The sequence below is a fragment of the Salvelinus fontinalis genome, chromosome 6 (assembly GCF_029448725.1).
Source record: "Salvelinus fontinalis isolate EN_2023a chromosome 6, ASM2944872v1, whole genome shotgun sequence".
In the NCBI taxonomy this organism is placed as follows: Eukaryota; Metazoa; Chordata; class Actinopteri; order Salmoniformes; family Salmonidae; genus Salvelinus; species Salvelinus fontinalis.
The window spans coordinates 712,991-735,490 of record NC_074670.1 but is presented as its reverse complement, the minus strand read 5'-3'; the positions used below and the strand labels follow the sequence as shown (position 1 = coordinate 735,490).

The window sequence follows — 22,500 nt, the reverse complement described above, 5'->3', positions numbered from 1 at the left end:
TAGTCCCCGCCCCCACCCAGCCACCGACACCACCCCCCACGTCACCCCCCCGGCCGACCATACCGCCCGCCAAGGAAGGTAAGAGAGAAGAACTGCCACTGTGTGTCCGCACGCACGCACGCACGCACGCACACACACACACAAAGACGCACATACACATACACACACACACACACACACACACACACACACACACACACACACACACACACACACACACACACACACACACACACACACACACACACACACACAAAGACGCACACACACACACACACACACACACACACACACACACAAAGACGCACACACACACACACACACACACACACACACACACACACACACACACACACACACACACAAAGACACACACACACACACACACACACACACACACACACACACACACACACACACACACACACACACACACACACACACACACACACACACACACACACACACACACACACACACACCTTCCTCTCCCCTGCTGTCCCCACCATAGTGTGACCTTTCTCAAACCCACACTACATCTCTGATGACAGCTCACCTTTACTTCAGCACACTGAGGTACCACAGATTAAATAATATATATAACTTTTATACCAAATGAACCACATTATACAATCACCAAACAAGTACCGGTACTTAGTGGTATTTATTCAGCTGAGGAAGAGTTTTTGGAGATAAATACAACTTTTTAAGTCTTCTTTCTTGAGGAGTATCCAGTATCTTATCAACTTTTTAAGTCTTCTTTCTTGAGGAGTATCCAGTATCTTATCAACTTTTTAAGTCTTCTTTCTTGGGGAGTATCCAGTATCTTATCAACTTTTTAAGTCTTCTTTCTTGAGGAGTATCCAGTATCTTATCAACTTTTTAAGTCTTCTTTCTTGGGGAGTATCCAATATCTTATCAACTTTTTAAGTGTTCTTTCTTGGGGAGTATCCAGTATCTTATCAACTTTTTAAGTCTTCTTTCTTGGGGAGTATCCAGTATCTTATCAACTTTTTAAGTCTTCTTTCTTGGGGAGTATCTAGTACCTTATCAACTTTTTAAGTCTTCTTTCTTGGGGAATATCCAGTATCTTATCAACTTTTTAAGTCTTCTTTCTTGGGGAGTATCTAGTACCTTATCAACTTTTTAAGTCTTCTTTCTTGGGGAGTATCTAGTACCTTATCAACTTTTTAAGTCTTCTTTCTTGGGGAGTATCCAGGATCTTATCAAACATTTGCAGTGCGGCTCAGACAAGCAGCAGCTCCAGTCTGTACATATTTACACAGCATCTGCATGCATTACTTATTACATTAGCTGAGGCTTTGCTTCCTCCCTCCTCTACTGACCTTCATATACACACTACCAAATATCATAGGGAGACAGCCCCCTGGGGGTTTAAGTCCTGGTCCATTTTTTAGTGAACTGTAATCATCAGATTTGTGATAAGTATAAGTTCTTCACAGGTTGAAGTAAATGAGAAATAAGAATGTGGTTTTTACAGCACCATAATAGAGCAAAAACATCAGCTTTTATCAATTTCTTCCCAGCAAAGTTCTCAAGGTCGTTTTTTTTCAGCAGGGATTAGTTGAATATTGCATTTTGGATATTATCTCTAGCTCCTAATAATAGTAGAAGTCAAAAGTACTCAACTTCTTCTCAATCGTATTGGAGGAGAAGGTTCGATGGGCGGGACCTTGGATTTTCTCCAATGCGTTGTGTGAATGAGGCGAGGATAGAGGGTGGGAGGAATCGATTAAATCGATGCAAGACAAATTGAGAAAGAGCCTTGCACACTTCTATCCCCCCATGGTGCACTGCTGCCTGGCTGCGTATCAAGCCTTCCTCCCATCCTGTCGATACTTCCTGTCCGGTTTGATTAGAACCCTGCCATAAGAACCTTCCCTTAAGATCTCTCCCACCATTCTAAGAACTCTGCTATAATTCTAAGCACTTCAGACTTAACACATTTGTTCCACCTCTAGAGGTTTGTACCAGTCAATGTAATGTTATAATTCTAACTCTCTGGCTTGTTTAAACAAAGATCAACCAGGCCAGACATTTCTCTTGCCATTCCTCTACACTCTTAGAAAAAAGCACATATCTCTGATCCTAAAAGGGTTCTTCGGCTGTCTCCAAAGAACTCTTTTTGGTTCCAGGTAGAACCCTTTTGGTTCCAGGTAGAACCCTTTTGGTTCCAGGTAAAACCCTGTCTAAGAGACCGGCCAGCTCTAGCCGTTCCTCACATTCTGAGAGACATTCTGAGAGACCGGACAGCTCTAGCCCTTCCTCACATTCTGAGAGACCGGTCAGCTCTAGCCCTTCCTCACATTCTGAGAGACCGGCCAGCTCTAGCCCTTCCTCACATTCTGAGAGACCGGCCAGCTCTAGCCATTCCTCACATTCTGAGAGACCGGCCAGCTCTAGCCCTTCCTCACATTCTGAGAGACCGGCCAGCTCTAGCCCTTCCTCACATTCTGAGAGACATTATGAGAGACCGGCCAGCTCTAGCCCTTCCTCACATTCTGAGAGACCGGCCAGCTCTAGCCATTCCTCACATTCTGAGAGACATTATGAGAGACCGGCCAGCTCTAGCCCTTCCTCACATTCCGAGAGACCGGCCAGCTCTAGCCGTTCCTCACATTCCGAGAGACCGGCCAGCTCTAGCCCTTCCTCACATTCCGAGAGACCGGCCAGCTCTAGCCCTTCCTCACATTCCGAGAGACCGGCCAGCTCTAGCCGTTCCTCACATTCCGAGAGACCGGCCAGCTCTAGTCGTTCCTCACATTCCGAGAGTGTAACGTCCGTCGTTAAGGGTAGACCAAGGCGCAGCGTGATTTGGGTTCATCATATTTTATTAAAATACGAACCAGCAAAAAAAAAACAATAAACAATACAACGAACGAAAAGCTTCGTCGTGCAAAATACATGGAACCAAACAAAGACAAGATCCCACAACTGAAGTTGGGAAAAAGGGCTGCCTAAGTATGATCCCCAATCAGAGACAACGATAGACAGCTGCCTCTGATTGGGAACCATAGTAGGCCAACAAAGAAAAAGAAAACATAGATATACAAAAACTAGAGTACCCACCCTAGTCACACCCTGACCTAACCAACACACAGAGAATAAACAGGGATCTCTAAGGTGAGCGCGTGACAGAGAGACCAATCTGCGCCCAGTTTGATTGAAGTCTGTATATGGCTGGAGAATACACTAACTGAATATTAAAGGCACAGCGAGGTCAAAAATGTGATTTTCCAGTTTGTTATATATATTTCCACACTATGAGGTTGGAATAATACTGTGAAATTGTGAAAATGATGATAAAGCCATTTTAGTGTAAGAGCTGTTTGAACAGACTGTCTGTTTTGGTGGGAGGGAGTTTTGGCCTGCCTGGTGACATCGTTAATAGACCAATGAGAATGAACAGACTGCCTGTTTTGGTGGGAGGGAGTTTTGGCCTGCCTGGTGACATCGTTAATAGACCAATGAGAATGAACAGACAGCCTGTTTTGGTGGGAGGGAGTTTTGGCCTGCCTGGTGACATCGTTAATAGACCAATGAGAATGAACAGACAGCCTGTTTTGGTGGGAGGGAGTTTTGGCCTGCCTGGTGACATCGTTAATAGACCAATGAGAATGAACAGACAGCCTGTTTTGGTGGGAGGGAGTTTTGGCCTGCCTGGTGACATCGTTAATAGACCAATGAGAATGAACAGACAGCCTGTTTTGGTGGGAGGGAGTTTTGGCCTGCCTGGTGACATCGTTAATAGACCAATGAGAATGAACAGACAGCCTGTTTTGGTGGGAGGGAGTTTTGGCCTGCCTGGTGACATCGTTAATAGACCAATGAGAATGAACAGACAGCCTGTTTTGGTGGGAGGGAGTTTTGGCCTGCCTGGTGACATCGTTAATAGACCAATGAGAATGAACAGACAGCCTGTTTTGGTGGGAGGGAGTTTTGGCCTGCCTGGTGACATCGTTAATAGACCAATGAGAATGAACAGACAGCCTGTTTTGGTGGGAGGGAGTTTTGGCCTGCCTGGTGACATCGTTAATAGACCAATGAGAATGAACAGACAGCCTGTTTTGGTGGGAGGGAGTTTTGGCCTGCCTGGTGACATCGTTAATAGACCAATGAGAATGAACAGACAGCCTGTTTTGGTGGGAGGGAGTTTTGGCCTGCCTGGTGACATCGTTAATAGACCAATGAGAATGAACAGACAGCCTGTTTTGGTGGGAGGGAGTTTTGGCCTGCCTGGTGACATCGTTAATAGACCAATGAGAATGAACAGACAGCCTGTTTTGGTGGGAGGGAGTTTTGGCCTGCCTGGTGACATCGTTAATAGACCAATGAGAATGAACAGACAGCCTGTTTTGGTGGGAGGGAGTTTTGGCCTGCCTGGTGACATCGTTAATAGACCAATGAGAATGAACAGACAGCCTGTTTTGGTGGGAGGGAGTTTTGGCCTGCCTGTTGACATCGTTAATAGACCAATGAGAATGAACAGACAGCCTGTTTTGGTGGGAGGGAGTTTTGGCCTGCCTGTTGACATCGTTAATAGACCAATGAGAATGAACAGACAGCCTGTTTTGGTGGGAGGGAGTTTTGGCCTGCCTGGTGACATCGTTAATAGACCAATGAGAATGAACAGACAGCCTGTTTTGGTGGGAGGGAGTTTTGGCCTGCCTGGTGACATCGTTAATAGACCAATGAGAATGAACAGACAGCCTGTTTTGGTGGGAGGGAGTTTTGGCCTGCCTGTTGACATCGTTAATAGACCAATGAGAATGAACAGACAGCCTGTTTTGGTGGGAGGGAGTTTTGGCCTGCCTGGTGACATCGTTAATAGACCAATGAGAAAGAACAGACAGCCTGTTTTGGTGGGAGGGAGTTTTGGCCTGCCTGGTGACATCGTTAGTAGACCAATGAGAATGAACAGACTGTCTGTTTTGGTGGGAGGGAGTTTTGGCCTGCCTGGTGACATCGTTAATAGACCAATGAGAATGAACAGACTGTCTGTTTTGGTGGGAGGAAGTTTTGGCCTGCCTGGTGACATCGTTAATAGACCAATGAGAAAGAGTGTTCCAAACCTCTCTGCCAAAAAATAGCTAGTGTGGTTTTCAGTTTTATTCTCCCCACTCAGACAGATATATTGAGATAAAAATGGCTGCTCTGGACCTTTAATTAGCACGAAGGAAGATCTTATCTGTCTCTGTTTAGTAGTAAGTAGATAAAGCTTCTGGAGGAGACAGATAGTTCATCCCCACTCGCCACCAGCTGGCCTGTGGTAATGAGACTGAAGAGTTGAGGCTTACCAGCTGGCCTGTTGTAATGAGAATGAAGAGTTGAGGCTTACCAGCTGGCCTGTTGTAATGAGAATGAAGAGTTGAGGCTTACCAGCTGGCCTGTTGTAATGAGAATGAAGAGTTGAGGCTTACCAGCTGGCCTGTTGTTATGAGACTGAAGAGTTGAGGCTCACCAGCTGGCCTGTTGTTATGAGACTGAAGAATTGAGGCCTACCAGCTGGCCTGTTGTTATGAGACTTAAGAGTTGAGGCCTACCAGCTGGCCTGTTGTAATGAGACTGAAGAGTTGAGGCCTACCAGCTGGCCTGTTGTTATGAGACTGAAGAGTTGAGGCTTACCAGCTGGCCTGTTGTTATGAGGCTGAGGAGTTGAGGCTTACCAGCTGGCCTGTTGTAATGAGACTGAAGAGTTGAGGCTTACCAGCTGGCCTGTTGTAATGAGACTGAAGAGTTGAGGCCTACCAGCTGGCCTGTTGTTATGAGACTGAAGAGTTGAGGCTTACCAGCTGGCCTGTTGTTATGAGACTGAAGAGTTGAGACTTCTGTCTCTGTGTTTGGAGTTCCTCTGTAACATACTTCCATATCTCATTTCCCTCCTTCCTTCCCTCCTTCCTTCCCTGCCTCCTTCCCTCCCTCCCTGCGTCCCTCCCTCCCTGCGTCCCTGCGTCCCTCCGTCCCTGTGTCCCTCCCTCCCTGCGTCCCTCCCTCCCTGCGTCCCTCCGTCCCTGCGTCCCTCCCTCCCTGCGTCCCTCCGTCCCTCCGTCCCTGCGTCCCTCCCTCCCTGCGTCCCTCCGTCCCTGCGTCCCTCCCTCCCTGCGTCCCTCCCTCCCTGCGTCCCTCCGTCCCTGCGTCCCTCCCTCCCTGCGTCCCTCCCTCCCTGCGTCCCTCCCTCCCTGCGTCCCTGCGTCCCTCCCTCCCTCCGTCCCTCCGTCCCTGCGTCCCTCCCTCCCTGCGTCCCTCCCTCCCTGCGTCCCTCCCTCCCTCCCTCCCTGCGTCCCTCCGTCCCTGCGTCCCTCCCTGCGTCCCTCCGTCCCTGCGTCCCTCCCTCCCTGCGTCCCTCCGTCCCTGCGTCCCTCCCTCCTGTGTCCCTCCGTCCCTGCGTCCCTCCGTCCCTGCGTCCCTCCCTCCCTGCGTCCCTCCGTCCCTGCGTCCCTCCCTCCCTGCGTCCCTCCCTCCCTCCGTCCCTCCGTCCCTGTGTCCCTCCCTCTCTGCGTCCCTCCGTCCCTGCGTCCCTCCCTCCCTGCGTCCCTCTGTCCCTGCGTCCCTCCCTCCCTGCGTCCCTCCCTCCCTGCGTCCCTCCGTCCCTGCGTCCCTCCCTCCCTGCGTCCCTCCCTCCCTGCGTCCCTCCGTCCCTGCGTCCCTCCCTCCCTGCGTCCCTGCGTCCCTCCCTCCCTGCGTCCCTCCCTCCCTGCGTCCCTCTGTCCCTGCGTCCCTCCTTTCCTGCGTCCCTCCCTCCCTGTGTCCCTCCCTCCCTGCGTCCCTCCGTCCCTGCGTCCCTCCGTCCCTGTGTCCCTCCCTCCCTGCGTCCCTCCGTCCCTGCGTCCCTCCCTCCCTCCGTCCCTGTGTCCCTCCCTCCCTGCGTCCCTCCCTCCCTGCGTCCCTCCGTCCCTGCGTCCCTCCCTCCCTGCGTCCCTCTGTCCCTGCGTCCCTCCTTTCCTGCGTCCCTCCCTCCCTGTGTCCCTCCCTCCCTGCGTCCCTCCCTCCCTGCGTCCCTGCGTCCCTCCCTCCCTGCGTCCCTCCGTCCCTGCGTCCCTCCGTCCCTGCGTCCCTCCCTCCCTGCGTCCCTGCGTCCCTCCGTCCCTGCGTCCCTCCGTCCCTGTGTCCCTCCCTCCCTGCGTCCCTCCGTCCCTGCGTCCCTCCGTCCCTGCGTCCCTCCCTGCCTGCCTCCCTCCATTACTGCCTCCTTCCCTGCCTCCTTCCCTGCCTCCTTCCCTGCCCCCTCCCTCCCTCCCTCACTGCCTCCCTCCCTCACTGCCTCCTTCCCTGCCTCCTTCCCTGCCTTCTTCCCTGCCCACCTCCCTCCCTCCCTCACTGCCTCCCTCCCTCACTGCCTCCTTCCCTGCTTCCCCCACTGCCTCCCTCCCTCACTGTCTCCTTCCCTGCCCCCCTCCCTGCCTCCCTCACTGCCTCCCTCCCTGCGTCCCTCTGTCCCTGCGTCCCTCCCTCCCTGCGTCCCTCTGTCCCTGCGTCCCTCCCTCCCTGCGTCCCTCCCTCCCTGCGTCCCTCCGTCCCTGCGTCCCTCCCTCCCTGCGTCCCTCCGTCCCTGCGTCCCTCCCTCCCTGCGTCCCTCCGTCCCTGCGTCCCTCCGTCCCTGCGTCCCTCCCTCCCTGCGTCCCTCCCTCCCTGCGTCCCTCTGTCCCTGCGTCCCTCCTTTCCTGCGTCCCTCCCTCCCTGTGTCCCTCCCTCCCTGCGTCCCTCCGTCCCTGTGTCCCTCCCTCCCTGCGTCCCTCCGTCCCTGCGTCCCTCCGTCCCTGCGTCCCTCCCTCCCTGCGTCCCTCCGTCCCTGTGTCCCTCCCTCCCTGCGTCCCTCCCTCCCTGCGTCCCTCCCTCCCTGCGTCCCTCCGTCCCTGCGTCCCTCCCTCCCTGCGTCCCTCCGTCCCTGCGTCCCTCCTTTCCTGCGTCCCTCCCTCCCTGCGTCCCTCCCTCCCTGCGTCCCTCCCTCCCTGCGTCCCTCCGTCCCTGCGTCCCTCCCTCCCTGCGTCCCTCCGTCCCTGCGTCCCTCCGTCCCTGCGTCCCTCCCTCCCTGCGTCCCTGCGTCCCTCCGTCCCTGCGTCCCTCCGTCCCTGCGTCCCTCCCTCCCTGCGTCCCTCCGTCCCTGCGTCTCTCCCTCCCTGCGTCCCTCCGTCCCTGCGTCCCTCCCTGCCTGCCTCCCTCCATCACTGCCTCCTTCCCTGCCTCCTTCCCTGCCCCCCTCCCTCCCTCACTGCCTCACTGCCTCCCTCCCTCACTGCCTCCTTCCCTGCCTCCTTCCCTGCCTCCTTCCCTCACTGCCTCCTTCCCGGCCCCCCTCCCTGCCTCCCTCACTGCCTCCCTCCCTCACTGCCTCCTTCCCTGCCTCCCTCACTGCCTCCGTCCCTCACTGCCTCCGTCCCTCACTCCCTCCCTCCCTGCCCTCCTTCCCTGCCCCCCTCCCTGCCTCCCTCCCTCCCTCCCTCACTGCCTCCTTCCCTGCCTCCCTCCCTCCCTCCCCCCAGTCTGTAAGGCAGCCAAAGCTGACCTGGTCTTCTTGGTGGACGGCTCTTGGAGCATCGGAGACGACAACTTCCAGAAGATTATCCGCTTCCTGTACAGTACGATGGGAGCTCTGGATCTGATTGGTCCTGACGGCACACAGGTAAGACCAATGACAACACCTCCCTATTATTTCGAGTTATGCATTCAGCCAATATCTCACGGAAATAATGAATAAATTATGAATATAATATATATATATATATATATATATATATATATATATATATATATATATATATATATATATATATATATATAATGAATAAATCCAGAACACACAGGTCAGGGTGATGAGGTTAGGGTCACAGGCCAGGGTGAGGTTAGGGTCACAGGCCAGGGTGAGGTTAGGGTCACAGATCAGGGTGAGGTTAGGGTCACAGGTCAGGGTGAGGTTAGGGTCACAGGCCAGGGTGAGGTTAGGGTCACAGATCAGGGTGAGGTTAGGGTCACAGGTCAGGGTGAGGTTAGGGTCACAGGCCAGGGTGAGGTTAGGGTCACAGGCCAGGGTGAGGTTAGGGTCACAGGCCAGGGTGAGGTTAGAGTCACAGGTCAGAGTGAGGTTAGGGTCAAAGGTCAAGGTGAGGTTAGGGTCACAGGTCAAGGTGAGGTTAGGGTCACAGGTCAGGGTGAGGTTAGGGTCACAGGTCAGGGTGAGGTTAGGGTTACAGGTCAAGGTGAGTTTAGGGCCACAGGTCAGAGTGAGGTTAGGGTCAAAGGTCAGGGTGAGGTTAGGGTCAAAGGTCAAGGTGAGGTTAGGGTCAAAGGTCAGGGTGAGGTTAGGGTCACAGGTCAGGGTGAGGTTAGGTTCACAGGTTAGGGTGAGGTTAGGGTCACAGGTTAGAGTGAGGTTAGGGTCACAGGTTAGAGTGAGGTTAGGGTCACAGGTTAGAGTGAGGTTAGGGTCACAGGTTAGAGTGAGGTTAGGGTCACAGGTTAGAGTGAGGTTAGGGTCACAGGTCAGGGTGAGGTTAGGGTCACAGGTCAAGGTGAGTTTAGGGCCACAGGTCAGAGTGAGGTTAGGGTCAAAGGTCAGGGTGAGGTTAGGGTCAAAGGTCAAGGTGAGGTTAGGGTCAAAGGTCAGGGTGAGGTTAGGGTCACAGGTCAGGGTGAGGTTAGGTTCACAGGTTAGGGTGAGGTTAGGGTCACAGGTTAGAGTGAGGTTAGGGTCACAGGTTAGAGTGAGGTTAGGGTCACAGGTTAGAGTGAGGTTAGGGTCACAGGTCAGAGTGAGGTTAGGGTCACAGGTTAGAGTGAGGTTAGGGTCACAGGTTAGAGTGAGGTTAGGGTCACAGGTCAGGGTGAGGTTAGGGTCACAGGTTAGAGTGAGGTTAGGGTCACATGTCAGGGTGAGGTTAGGGTCAAAGGTCAGGGTGAGGTTAGGGTCACAGGTCAGGGTGAGGTTAGGGTCACAGGCCAGGGTGAAGTTAGGGTCACAGGCCAGGGTGAGGTTAGGGTCACAGGTCAGGGTGAGGTTAGGGTCACAGGTCAGGGCCAGTGTAACAGGCCAGGGTGAGGTTAGGGTCACAGGTCAGGGTGAACTTAGGTTTAGTTAAAGCCTGTGCCAACATCACCAAACAGAGCCACATCTAAACCAGGTCTCAAGGGAGATACCATTATGTTGGAATAGACTGGTGTCTAGACATTATAAACAGACCCACATCTAAACCAGGTCTCAAGGGAGAGACCATTATGTTGGAATAGACTGGTGTCTAGACATTATAAACAGAGGCCCATAGATATTCATCAAGCCTTCTCTTTCAGACCGTTCACAACCCATTACTGAAGAGCTGGTAGGTTATTGACACAAGGCTGCATTACTAAAGTCCTCCGTATCCCCTTACTACTGTATTAGGGGCTGATGGGTAATGGAGGAATCTGAGCTGAGGTGCAGAGGGTCCTGGCTACAGTAGTTAGGCTCTCAGACAGACAAATAGAAAAACAGACATAAGGATTGTGAGGGAAGCGGGACGTTGAGGGAAGAGGAGGGACAGGGATAGCTTCCTAAGGGGACATAAGGAGAATAAGTAACAGAGACATCTGTTCTAAAGATGTTGCTAAGATGCCAATGAAAGCGTGCATCCAGTATGCGACTATAAGTTCTGGATTCTTTATTGGCAACTTACACTGAACCAAACTCAACATGTAAAGAGTTGGTCCCACATTTCATGAGCTGAAATAAAAGATCCCAGAAATGTTCCATACGCACAAAAAGCTTATTTCTCTAAAATGTTGTGAACAAATGTGTTTACGTCCCTGTTAGTGAGCGTTTCACCTTTGCCAAGATAATCCAGCCACCTGACAGTTGTGGCATATCAAGAAGCTGATTTAACAGGTGCACCTTGTGCTGGGGACAATAAAAGGCCACTCTAAAATGTGAATTTTTGTCACACAAGACAATGCCACAGATGTCTCAAGTTTTGAAGGAGCGTGCAATTGGCATGCTGACTGCAGGAATGTCTACCAGAGCTGTTGCCAGAGAATTGAATGTTAATTTCCTACCATAAACCGCCTCCAATGTCATTTTATAGAATTTGGCAGTACATCCAACCGGCCTCACAACCACAGACCACGTGTATGGCGTCGTGTGGAGTGGTTTGCTGATGTCTACGTTGTGAACAGAGTGCCCCATGGTGGTGGTAGGGTTACGGTTATGGGCAGGCATAAGCTACGGACAACAAACACAATTGCATTTTATCGATGGCTGCTTGAATGAACAGAGATACCTTGACGACCTCCTGAGGACAATTGAGGCCCATTTTTTATGGTATCTGTGACCCGGTCAGGTCAAATCCATAGATAAGGGCCTAATGAATTTATTTCAATTGACTGATTTCCTTATATGAACTGTATCTCAGTAACATCTTTGAAATTGTTGCATGTTGCGTTTATATTTTTGTTCTGTATAGTTATTTTCAAAATGTTTAGAACAGATTCATGTTCAACCTTCCAAATGATAAACAACCCCTAAACCCCCCCAAGCCAAAAACACTGTTAGAATTATCTCTGGGTGTGATGCATGCTCTTACCTCTCTCTTATCTCTCTCTCTCTCTCCTTTTCTCCCTCTCTCTCTCTCTCTTTCTCCTCTCTCTCTTTCTCTTTCTCTCTCTCTCCTTTTCTCCCTCTCTCTCTCCTCTTTCTCCCTCTCTCTTTTTCTCCGTATCTCTTTTTCTCTTTTTCTCCCTCTCTCTTTCTCTCTCTCTCTCTCTCTCTCTCTCTCCTCTTTCTCTCCTCTCTCTCTCTCTTTTTCTCCCTATCTCTTTTTCTCTTTTTCTCCCTCTCTCTCTCTCCCCCTTTCTCTCTCTCCCTCTTACTGACAGGTTGCTATAGCACAGTTCAGTGATGATGCCAGGACAGAGTTCATGCTGAACTCATACGCTAACAAGGAAACGCTGCTCGACGCCATCAGGCGAATCACATACAAGGGAGGGAACACCAAGACAGGTATGTACTAAAGCCTTATGCACACATAGACACACACACACACACACACACTCACACACATACATAGACACACACACACACACACACTCACACACATACATAGACACACACACACACACATACACTCACACACATACATAGACACACACATACACTCACATACATACATAGACACACACACACACACACACACACACACACACACACACACACACACACACACACACACACACACACACACACACACACACACACACACACACACACACACAGCGAGCTCTGTTCCTTATTCCCCTGATTCAGGAGGTGGAAACAGGTGCTTTCAGTGCAAACTAGACCGTTTCAGTTTGCTGGCAGCCTCTTCCTTTGTGGGGAAAGAAGGAGTTTCACACTCAGTTTCTGCCCTTGATGAAGGAATCTACAGTGTGTAATTGTATTGCTGAAACTCTACCGCAAGTCTAACAACAAAGTGTATGAAGAGAGAGAAGAGAGAGATTCTATGCAGTTGGGAATGTATTTTTGTGCATATTGCTCCTAGCACGTACAATATTTGCACAGCAGGTTTGTAGACTAATCCTGGCAGCAGTGTTAGAAATGAAACACCTTGTCTACACATACAGCTTCTCTGCTCTACCCCAGGGGGGAAGGGACTACCAGAGCTACCCACTGAGGACATGTTTTCTCTGGCTAGAGATGCAAGCTGAGGCCTCTCTCTCTCTCTTTCTCTCCCCCCATCTCTCTCTCTCTCTCTTTCTCTCCCCCCCTCTCTCTCTCTCCCCCCCTCTCTCTCTGTCTCTCTCTCTCTCTCCCTCTCTCGTTGCAATGTGACCCTTTGGTGTTCTGTACATGTCTACGCACGCACGCACGCACGCACGCACGCACGCACGCACGCACGCACGCACGCACACACACACACACACACACACACACACACACACACACACACACACGATCTGCCTGCATGGGATTTGACTATGTTCGCTCTGCATTTCTTCATTAATGCTTTAGCTGGACTGTCTTTCCATTTGGAGCTTGGGATGATTGATTTCCAGTAGCTGCTGGTATTAGGCTGATCCCTCTGTGCTCCATATAGTATTCAAACTGTACTGAGGGGATTCTAACAGCGGATCAACATGATTGGCCTGGCCTCATTCCCTCTTTTTTTTAACCACCAATCACATCCAGTCTGAGTCTGAGGTTTAAGAACACAAAGAAGGTATTGCAGTGGAGTCTTCACCCAGATCTGTTTGCGCTGTCTTGCCAACCCCATTGCTGTTATTGCTACGCCAACCATGACAATGACAGTAATGGAGTTGCCAAAACAGCACAAATAGGTCTGGAACTGAGGCTAGCCTTCACCTGGTGACCTAGAATACATGTGTTTTCTTTGTGTTTCTGGCTGCAGCCCAGTGTTGTTGTTGGTGTTGACGAGGTCTTTCAGGTCTTGGTTGAGGAAGAGTATTTCTGTGAACTTGTTGTTAAGATCTTGTTGTAAGTTTGGAGGCAAAGAAAGGAAGCTGATGGCCAGGAATGAGGATTTATGTACAAGAAACACATTTCACACACGTCTGAGATGGACAGCATTTGATTGATGGTGTGATATTCCACTCAGGACACTGGCAGCCGCACACACAAACAAACACAAACACAAACACACACACACACACACACACACACACACACACACACACACACACACACACACACACACACACACACACACACACACACACACCGTCTTCCACAACACTCTCCACAGTGATAGAGGCCAGCATGTCTTCATGCCTGGCTGGATGGATATTGTGGTTCCAATTTGACCTCTGTTTAATATAATACCATGCTGAAACAGACACAACTCTCCCTGGTACAAGACTGGTGTTCACGAGCTCTGCCTGTCATTCATCTTCACTGACAAGGCACTCTAATAAAGCTCACAGAGACAGCTGAGAAAAAGAGGCATGGAGAGAGAGAGAAGGGGAGAGAGAGGGGGGAGCTAAAAAGGGAGTTGGAGAGGGAGAAAGAGATGGAGGGAGGGAGAAAGAGAAAGAGATGGCAGGAGAGAGAGGGAGAGAGAGAAAGAGAGAGAGAGGGAGGGAGAGGGATGGATGGATGGCCGACCAGCAAGCTGCTCAGCCAGCCTCTGTCTCATTATTAGATGTTACAAAGTACCCTGGTAGTGCCACAGCCATGCAAGACATATTTTATTCAGAAACATCCCAGTGAGGCTGTTTTAAAAAGCTGCTGTTACAGAATGACCTTAGACATCAGAGAGATATTAGACATGCACATTGGTAAAGAAAAAAGACTTGCACTGATCCCCACCTGTTCGTCCTTTCTGCGGACCGCTCCGATGCCCCCAATAGGGCTAATGATCTAGGGCGATTTTAGTCTCTGTCAAGGTTTATGACTTAGAATAGATAAGACAGGCTCCTCTTTCTTTGTTTAATGTGTCCTATCAGAGTTTCACATTTCCTCTATTAGTATCTCCTGAATGTAATAAATCAGTGGCAGGCAGCAGTCCTGGAGGGCCGCAGGTTTGGGATTTAACCAACCAGAAAGACCAGGTGTGTTGAATTTAGGCTGAAATGACCTGATCCATTAGCTCAGTTGGTCAGGTGTGCTGCTTAGTTGTGGCACTCCAGGAACAGGGTTGTCTACCCCTGACAGCCATTCATTAAACAGACTAGCTAGATTAGTTATGATAGATATATGATTATTGTTATTCATGTTATTATTACTATTATTATTACTAGTATTACTGTTATTACTATTATTATTACTGTTATTACTGTTATTATTATATTATTACTGTTATTATTACTATTATTAGTCGTACTGTTATTATTATATTATTACTGTTAGTACTGTTATTATTATATTATTACTGTTAGTACTGTTAGTATTACTATTATTAGTAGTACTGTTATTATTATATTATTACTGTTAGTACAGTTATTATTATATTATTACTGTTATTACTGTTATTATTACTAGTATTAGTAGTACTGTTATTATTACTATTATTACTGTTAGTACTGTTATTATTATATTATTACTGTTATTACTGTTATTATTACTAGTATTAGTAGTACTGTTATTATTATTGTTATTATTACTATTATTATCTTATTATTATTATTATATTATTATTATTATTATTGTTATTATTACTATTATTATATTATTATTATTATTATATTATTATTATTCTTGTTATTATTACTATTATTATATTATTATTATTATTTGTATTATTGTTATTAATGGTACTATTAGTATTATTACTAGTATTACTATTATTATTACTATTATTATTATTATTATTAATATATTATTATTATTCTTGTTATTATTACTATTATTATTACTATTATTATTATTATTATTAATATATTATTATTATTATTGTTATTATTATTATTATTAATAATATTGTTATTATTATTATTGTTATTGGTATTATTACTAGTATTACTATTATTATTACTATTATTATTATTAATATTGTTATTATTATTATTAATGGTATTATTATTAGGATTATTATTATTAATGGTATTATTATTAGTATTGTTATTATTAATGGTATTATTATTATTATTATTATTGTTATTATTAATGGTATTATTATTATTATTATTGCTATTATTATTATTGTTATTAGTATTATTAATTGCCCCTGATGTGCCTGTCTTCCCTTTCCATCCACATATATGGTCTGATAGTCATCCATACATTACCAACAGACTGTATAGACATGGTCTGATAGTCATCCATACATTAACAACAGACTGTATAGATATGGTCTGATAGTCATCCATACATTAACAACAGACTGTATAGACATGGTCTGATAGTCATCCATACATTAACAACAGACTGTATAGATATGGTCTGATAGTCATCCATACATTAACAACAGACTGTATAGACATGGTCTGATAGTCATCCATACATTAACAACAGACTGTATAGACATGGTCTGATAGTCATCCATACATTAACAACAGACTGTATAGACATGGTCTGATAGTCATCCATACATTAACAACAGACTGTATAGACATGGTCTGATAGTCATCCATACATTACCAACAGACTGTATAGACATGGTCTGATAGTCATCCATACATTAACAACAGACTGTATAGACATGGTCTGATAGTCATCCATACATTAACAACAGACTGTATAGACATGGTCTGATAGTCATCCATACATTAACAACAGACTGTATAGATATGGTCTGATAAATGTTTTTAATTTGCTGTTTTTGATATTGTTATACTCTTGTGAATTCATGAATGGTTTTTACTAGATTACTTGTAGTTTTTCATGTTGTCTGTGTAATTTTTTGTAATGACTTGGTGCTGCCTATCTTGGCCAGGACGCTCTTGAAAAAGAGATTTTAAATCTCAATGAGCCCTTCCTGGTTAAATAAAGGTTAATAAAATAATAATAATAATCATCATCCATACATTAACAACAGACTGTACATATATGGTCTGATAGTCATCCATACATTAACAACAGACTGTATAGACATGGTCTGATAGTCATCCATACATTAACAACAGACTGTATAGATATGGTCTGATAGTCATCCATACATAACCAACAGGCTGTGATGTGTAGATATGATCTCTGTCATTCCTATCCATAGAAATATAACTATGTCCCTATCCATCCAGGCCGAGCCATTAAGCATGTGAAGGAATCTATCTTCACCTCAGAAGGAGGCGTGAGGAGGGGGGTTCCTAAAGTACTGGTGGTCCTCACCGATGGCCGTTCCCAAGACGACGTCAACAAGGTCTCCAAGGAGATGCAGATGGAAGGTGAGTGGCATAGTGTGAGTCCCAAATAGTGCCCTATTCTCTGTACTGTAGAGTGCACTACTCTGGCCAAAAGTAGTGTGGGAATAGGGAATAGGGTGTTATTGTGGATAAAACCCATGTTTCTTCCTCTGAGGACAGTACACTATTCCATTGTATTATATTGTTGTAACAGAACTATTCATGGCTATCATACCAAAACAAAACTTAGAGAGAAATATGCTAGTGGTAGGAGGGTCACTTAGCAAGTCAGAGAGTGGTAAGATAGGCCAATCAAATGGTTTCTTTGGAATTGTTTTTGCTTTATTGCTGAAGAAAAACAAAATATTGTTTTAAAATCTTAACGTTGGATGTCTTTGAAGGCTACATCATCTTTGCCATCGGCTTTGCTGATGCGGACTACGGAGAGTTGGTGAACATCGCCAGCAAACCCAGCGACAGACACGTCTTCTTTGTGGACGATTTGGACGCTGTCAAGAAAATTGAGGAGCAGCTGATCACTTTTGTGTGTGAGGCTGCCACTGCCAGTAAGTACTGCCAGAACTGAAGTAGCTGCCATTGGAAGAATGTTCCAGAACTCATATAATCTACTGTAGAATAGAGACAGATGTTAGGTTTGGTCATGTGGTTTCCAGAACTGATATATTCTACTGTAGAATAGAGACAGATGTCAGGTTTGGTCATGTGATTTAATTTAATAGTTATTATTACAAAGCAGAGGATTTATCCACATTTAAATCAATCTTAATAAGAGGATCTTGATTCATGATGAGATGACAGTGATTAATATCCTATTCATTATTTAACCAACCCTTTCATCCATCTTGTTTTAGCTTGTCCATCGGTTCTGATGAGTGGCAACACTATGGCAGGTAAACTATGTAAAACACATACAGCTTGTTACTGCTTTATAGTCATAGAATGTGTATCCATATTGAGATAAACCTCTCTCAATCTACAGTCAATATTGATTGTCTGATCCCACCAAGTCATTCACAGGAGAGACTCAGTGTCCCTGGCTATTGTCAGGAGCAGCATGTAGTCTGCCATGTGATTCTAGTTCAAATCCGGTCAGATAAAGTTACATAGAGTCAGAGTGTAGTGGAGGGTATACGGCGTGTACCAACGTATTTTACACTGGGCATTGCGTATACTCACTTCTTAATCCCTACGATGCGCATCACAGTAGTGTAGTGGAGGGTATACGCCGTGTACCACCGTAATTTACACTGGGCATTGCGTATACTCACTTCTTAATCCCTACGATGCGCATCAAAGTAGTGTAGTGGAGGTGTACCACCGTATCAATGAGGCTGATGGAACACAGAATGTTTAGCTTCAAAAGTTGTAAATGTTTTCCCATTTTCGGCTTTAAGCTGCTTTAAAGAGAGGCAAGACATGCCTCATAATATGAAGTAAAACGTCCCGTTTTAAACAGTTAAGGAACAGGAAGAATATAGCGATGCTAATGACAGGCCTCACCGTCTTCTGATAGATGGTAAAGCTTTCCCAAAAACCTTCTCAATGAAATGTTACCTGCTACAAAGTAGTCCCTGCCAGCCTGGCAGAATGACAGGCCTCACCGTCTTCTGATAGATGGTGAAACTTCCCCAAAAACCTTCTCAATGAAATGTTACCTGCTACAAAGTAGTCCCTGCCAGCCTGGCAGAATGACAGGCCTCACCGTCTTCTGATAGATGGTGAAACTTCCCCAAAAACCTTCTCAATGAAATGTTACCTGCTACAAAGTAGTCCCTGCCAGCCTGGCAGAATGACAGGCCTCACCGTCTTCTGATAGATGGTGAAACTTCCCCAAAAACCTTCTCAATGAAATGTTACCTGCTACAAAGTAGCCCCTGCCAGCCTGGCAGCCTTTGCATCAGTCCAGTGGCTGTTTGTTTGGCCATCCCCATCTCATGTGCTGTAGAAACACAGCTAACCACTTCAATTAAAGGGTAACTACACTCAAAAATCTACATTTCTACGATTTTTCTCAAAAGCGGTCTCCTGATGTGGTTTAGGCATTGTTATGGTAACGGCGTTCCTCCTCCTCTTCATCCGAAGAGGAGGAGCAGGGATTGAACCAAAATGCAGCGTCGTGATATGACATGATTTATTAAAGTAAAGATGAAAAAACACGAAAACACTTTAACAAACTACAAAACAACAAACGACGTAGACGCACCTGAACATAAGAACTTACATGATACGAAGAACGCATGAAACAGGAACAGACTACATAAACCGAACGAACAAACAAACCGAAACAGTCCCGTGTGGCGTAACATACACAGACACAGACACTGACACAGGAGACAACCACCCACAACAATCAATGTGAAAACACCTACCTTAATATGGCTCTCAATCAGAGGAAATGAAAACCACCTGCCTCTAATTGAGAACCATATCAGGTCACCCTTTAACAAACATAGAAACACATAACATAGACTACCCACCCAAACTCACGCCCTGACCGTCAAACACATACAAAATAACAGAAAACCGGTCAGGAACGTGACAGTTATGGACTTAGAACACCCAATTCTGTTATATTAAGAAAGTGTGACTTTAAGAGCGAAATCCTGAAGGAATTTTTTTTTTTTTGAAACTTGTGAATTCCTGACTCAGTTGACAGCCTCATTTATCTGTTTCAATAGTAGACCTACTATTAGCCTACTTGCACAGTACAGCCTGACTGTGAAAGACCGATATGGAATTCATAACTTTAGGTCCTTCAGAGTGTATGTCACTGTTTCTCATAGGTTTTTTCACAGAGTTCGCCTTTTCTTCGCCGGGTGGGGAATAGGAAATACTATCCAGAGGGAGAGTGGTTGACAGAATGACATGATTATTACTATGTATATATCCAGCGCCTAAACACTATTTTCTACCATGGCACATTTTGTTGCTTGAAGATAAAAATGTGTACCATTTTATTCTAGTATTCTACTATCTCTACGGTTCTCTATGGTTCTCTGTTGTTCTCTATTGTTCTCTATGGTTCTCTGTTGTTCTCTGTTGTTCTCTATGTTTCTCTGTTGTTTTCTATGGTTCTCTGTTGTTCTCTATGGTTCTCTATGGTGCTCTGTTGTTCTCTATGGTTCTCTGTTGTTCTCTGTTGTTCACTATGTTTCTCTGTTGTTCTCTATGGTTCTCTACGGTGCTCTGTTGCTCTCTATGGTTCTCTGTTGTTCTCTATTGTTCTCTATGGTTCTCAATGGTTCTCTGTTGTTCTCTGTTGTCTCTGTTGTTCTCTATGGTTATCTGTTGTTCTCTATGGTTCTCTATTGTTCTCTGTTGTTCTCTGTTGTTCTCGATGGTTCTCTGTTGTTCTCTGTTGTTCTCTGTTGTTCTCTATGGTTCTCTGTTGTTCTCTATGGTTCTATGTTGTTCGCTATGGTTCTCTGTTGTTCTCTGTTGTTCTCTATGGTTCTCTGTTCTCTACGGTTCTCTGTTGTTCTCTGTTCTCTACGGTTCTCTGTTGTTCTCTGTTGTTCTCTATAGTTCTCTATGGTTCTCTGTTGTTCTCTATGGTTCTTTGTTGTTCTTTATGGTTCTCTATTGTTCTCTGTTGTTCTCTATGGTTCTCTGTTGTGCTCTATGGTTCTCTATGGTTCTCTATTGTTCTCTATGGTTCTCTATGGAGTGGTTATAGCATAGATGTGTGTTCTGCTCCTTCCCTCTTTAGGCTTCAGGATGATGGACATGTTTGGCCTGGTAGAGAAGGAGTACAGTAACGTAGAGGGAGTGTCCCTGGAACCAGGCTCCTTCAACAGCTTCTCCTGCTACAGACTGCACAAAGACGCCCTGGTCTCACAGCCCACCAAGTAGGTTCTACCAGGTTCTGTGTTTTGTCAGTGTGGTTGTCATGGAGATGAGAGGTAGAGGATCAGCTAGGATCCACACTGAGCTCCACCTCTCTCCTCCAGTGTCTACTCTTGGCATATTATTCCTGGAATATACTCTACACCTGACACACGCATGCACACACGCACGCACGCACGCACACACACACACGCACACGCACACGCACACACACACACACACACACACACACACACACACACACACACACACACACACACACACACACACACACACACACACACACACACACACACACACACACACACACACACACACACTCACTCAACAGCTTCTCCCTCTGATAGGTCAGGTGGAAGTTTCCCTCTGATAGGTCAGGTGGAAGTTTCCCTCTGGTCAGGTGGAAGTTTCCCTCTGATAGGTCAGGTGGAAGTTTTCCTCTGATAGGTCAGGTGGAAGTTTTCCTCTGATAGGTCAGGTGGAAGTTTTCCTCTGATAGGTCAGGTGGAAGTTTCCCTCTGGTCAGGTGGAAGTTTCCCTCTGGTCAGGTGGAAGTTTCCCTCTGATAGGTCAGGTGGAAGTTTCCCTCTGATAGGTCAGGTGGAAGTTTCCCTCTGATAGGTCAGGTGGAAGTTTCCCTCTGATAGGTCAGGTGGAAGTTTCCCTCTGATAGGTCAGGTAAAAGTTTCCCTTTGATAGGTCAGGTGGAAGTTTTGCCATACAGTATCGCTTATACTCATCCAATCCTCTCAGATACACAGACGTGCCTGGAGGAAGAGGTTGTTCCTGTCCTTGTCCTCTTCCTGGAGGGGCCTTCCTCATCCTCTATGGGAGACTTGTACTTCAAAACGGCAAGGGAGGGTCAAACCCAGTTGTTAGTAGGAGAGTTGTACTTTAAAACGTCTGGGGGTTCAACCCCAGTAGCTAGTAGGAGAGTTGTACTTCAAAACGTCAGGGGGTTCAACCCCAGTAGCTAGTAGGAGAGTTGTACTTTAAAACGTCTGGGGGTTCAACCCCAGTAGCTAGTTGGAGACTTGTTCTTTAAAACGTCAAGGGAGGGTCAACCCCACTTACTAGCCGAAGACAAACACCAGAGCTCTTTGAAATAGCAGCCAGTTATTTTCAAGGTCCCTCAAACAATGCAAAGTTATTGCCAATGAAAATCACTTAGGGGAGTCTAATCGCATGTGAAGTGGTGATGATTTGTGTGTGTGTGGGTGTGTGTGTGTGTGTGTGTGTGTGTGTGTGTGTGTGTGTGTGTGTGTGTGTGTGTGTGCGCGCGTGCTCCACTGTGTTGACAGATGTAGCTCTACTCCTGCTGAGGATAATATTTAGTTCTTCTACTTTCATCATGATCAGAGGGGATTGTGTTATTGCAGTGGAGGCACTCAGCACCTCTAAATGATGACTTCAGGGTGACCTGCAAACACCACGGCCCAAATACAAACATCACTCAGTCACATACTAGATCATGTATATAGTATATAATGTCATCAGAAGGGCCATTATGGCATTTGTTGTGTGAAGGTAAAATAAGCCGGCCAAATGAACTTCCCATTACTCTGCATCAGGTGTCAGATATCAGGACTTCCCATTACCCTGCTTCAGATATCAGGACTTCCCATTACCCTGCATCAGGTATCAGATATGAAGACTTCCCATTACCCTGTATCAGATATCAGGACTTCCCATTACCCTGCATCAGATATCAGGTATCAGGACTTCCCATTACTCTGCATCAGATATCAGGACTTCCCATTACCCTGCATCAGATATCAGGACTTCCCATTACCCTGCATCAGATATCAGGACTTCCCATTACCCTGCATCAGATATCAGGTATTAGGACTTCCCATT

The 22,500-nt window shown here is 46.7% G+C and overlaps 1 protein-coding gene across 5 annotated transcripts in view; it reads left to right on the top strand.

Annotated features, from left to right (window-relative positions):
* LOC129856837 (collagen alpha-1(XIV) chain-like) overlaps positions 1–22,500 on the top strand; it is a 254,053-nt gene that overhangs the window by 127,736 nt on the left and 103,817 nt on the right. For all 5 annotated transcript variants that reach the window (XM_055924547.1, XM_055924545.1, XM_055924543.1 and 2 more), the window contains exons 25-31: positions 4–78; positions 8,502–8,641; positions 11,860–11,983; positions 16,675–16,818; positions 17,178–17,342; positions 17,649–17,687; positions 20,507–20,645. In XM_055924547.1, the coding sequence (XP_055780522.1) occupies positions 4–78; positions 8,502–8,641; positions 11,860–11,983; positions 16,675–16,818; positions 17,178–17,342; positions 17,649–17,687; positions 20,507–20,645 (826 nt within the window). The remainder of the gene's footprint in view (positions 1–3; positions 79–8,501; positions 8,642–11,859; positions 11,984–16,674; positions 16,819–17,177; positions 17,343–17,648; positions 17,688–20,506; positions 20,646–22,500) is intronic.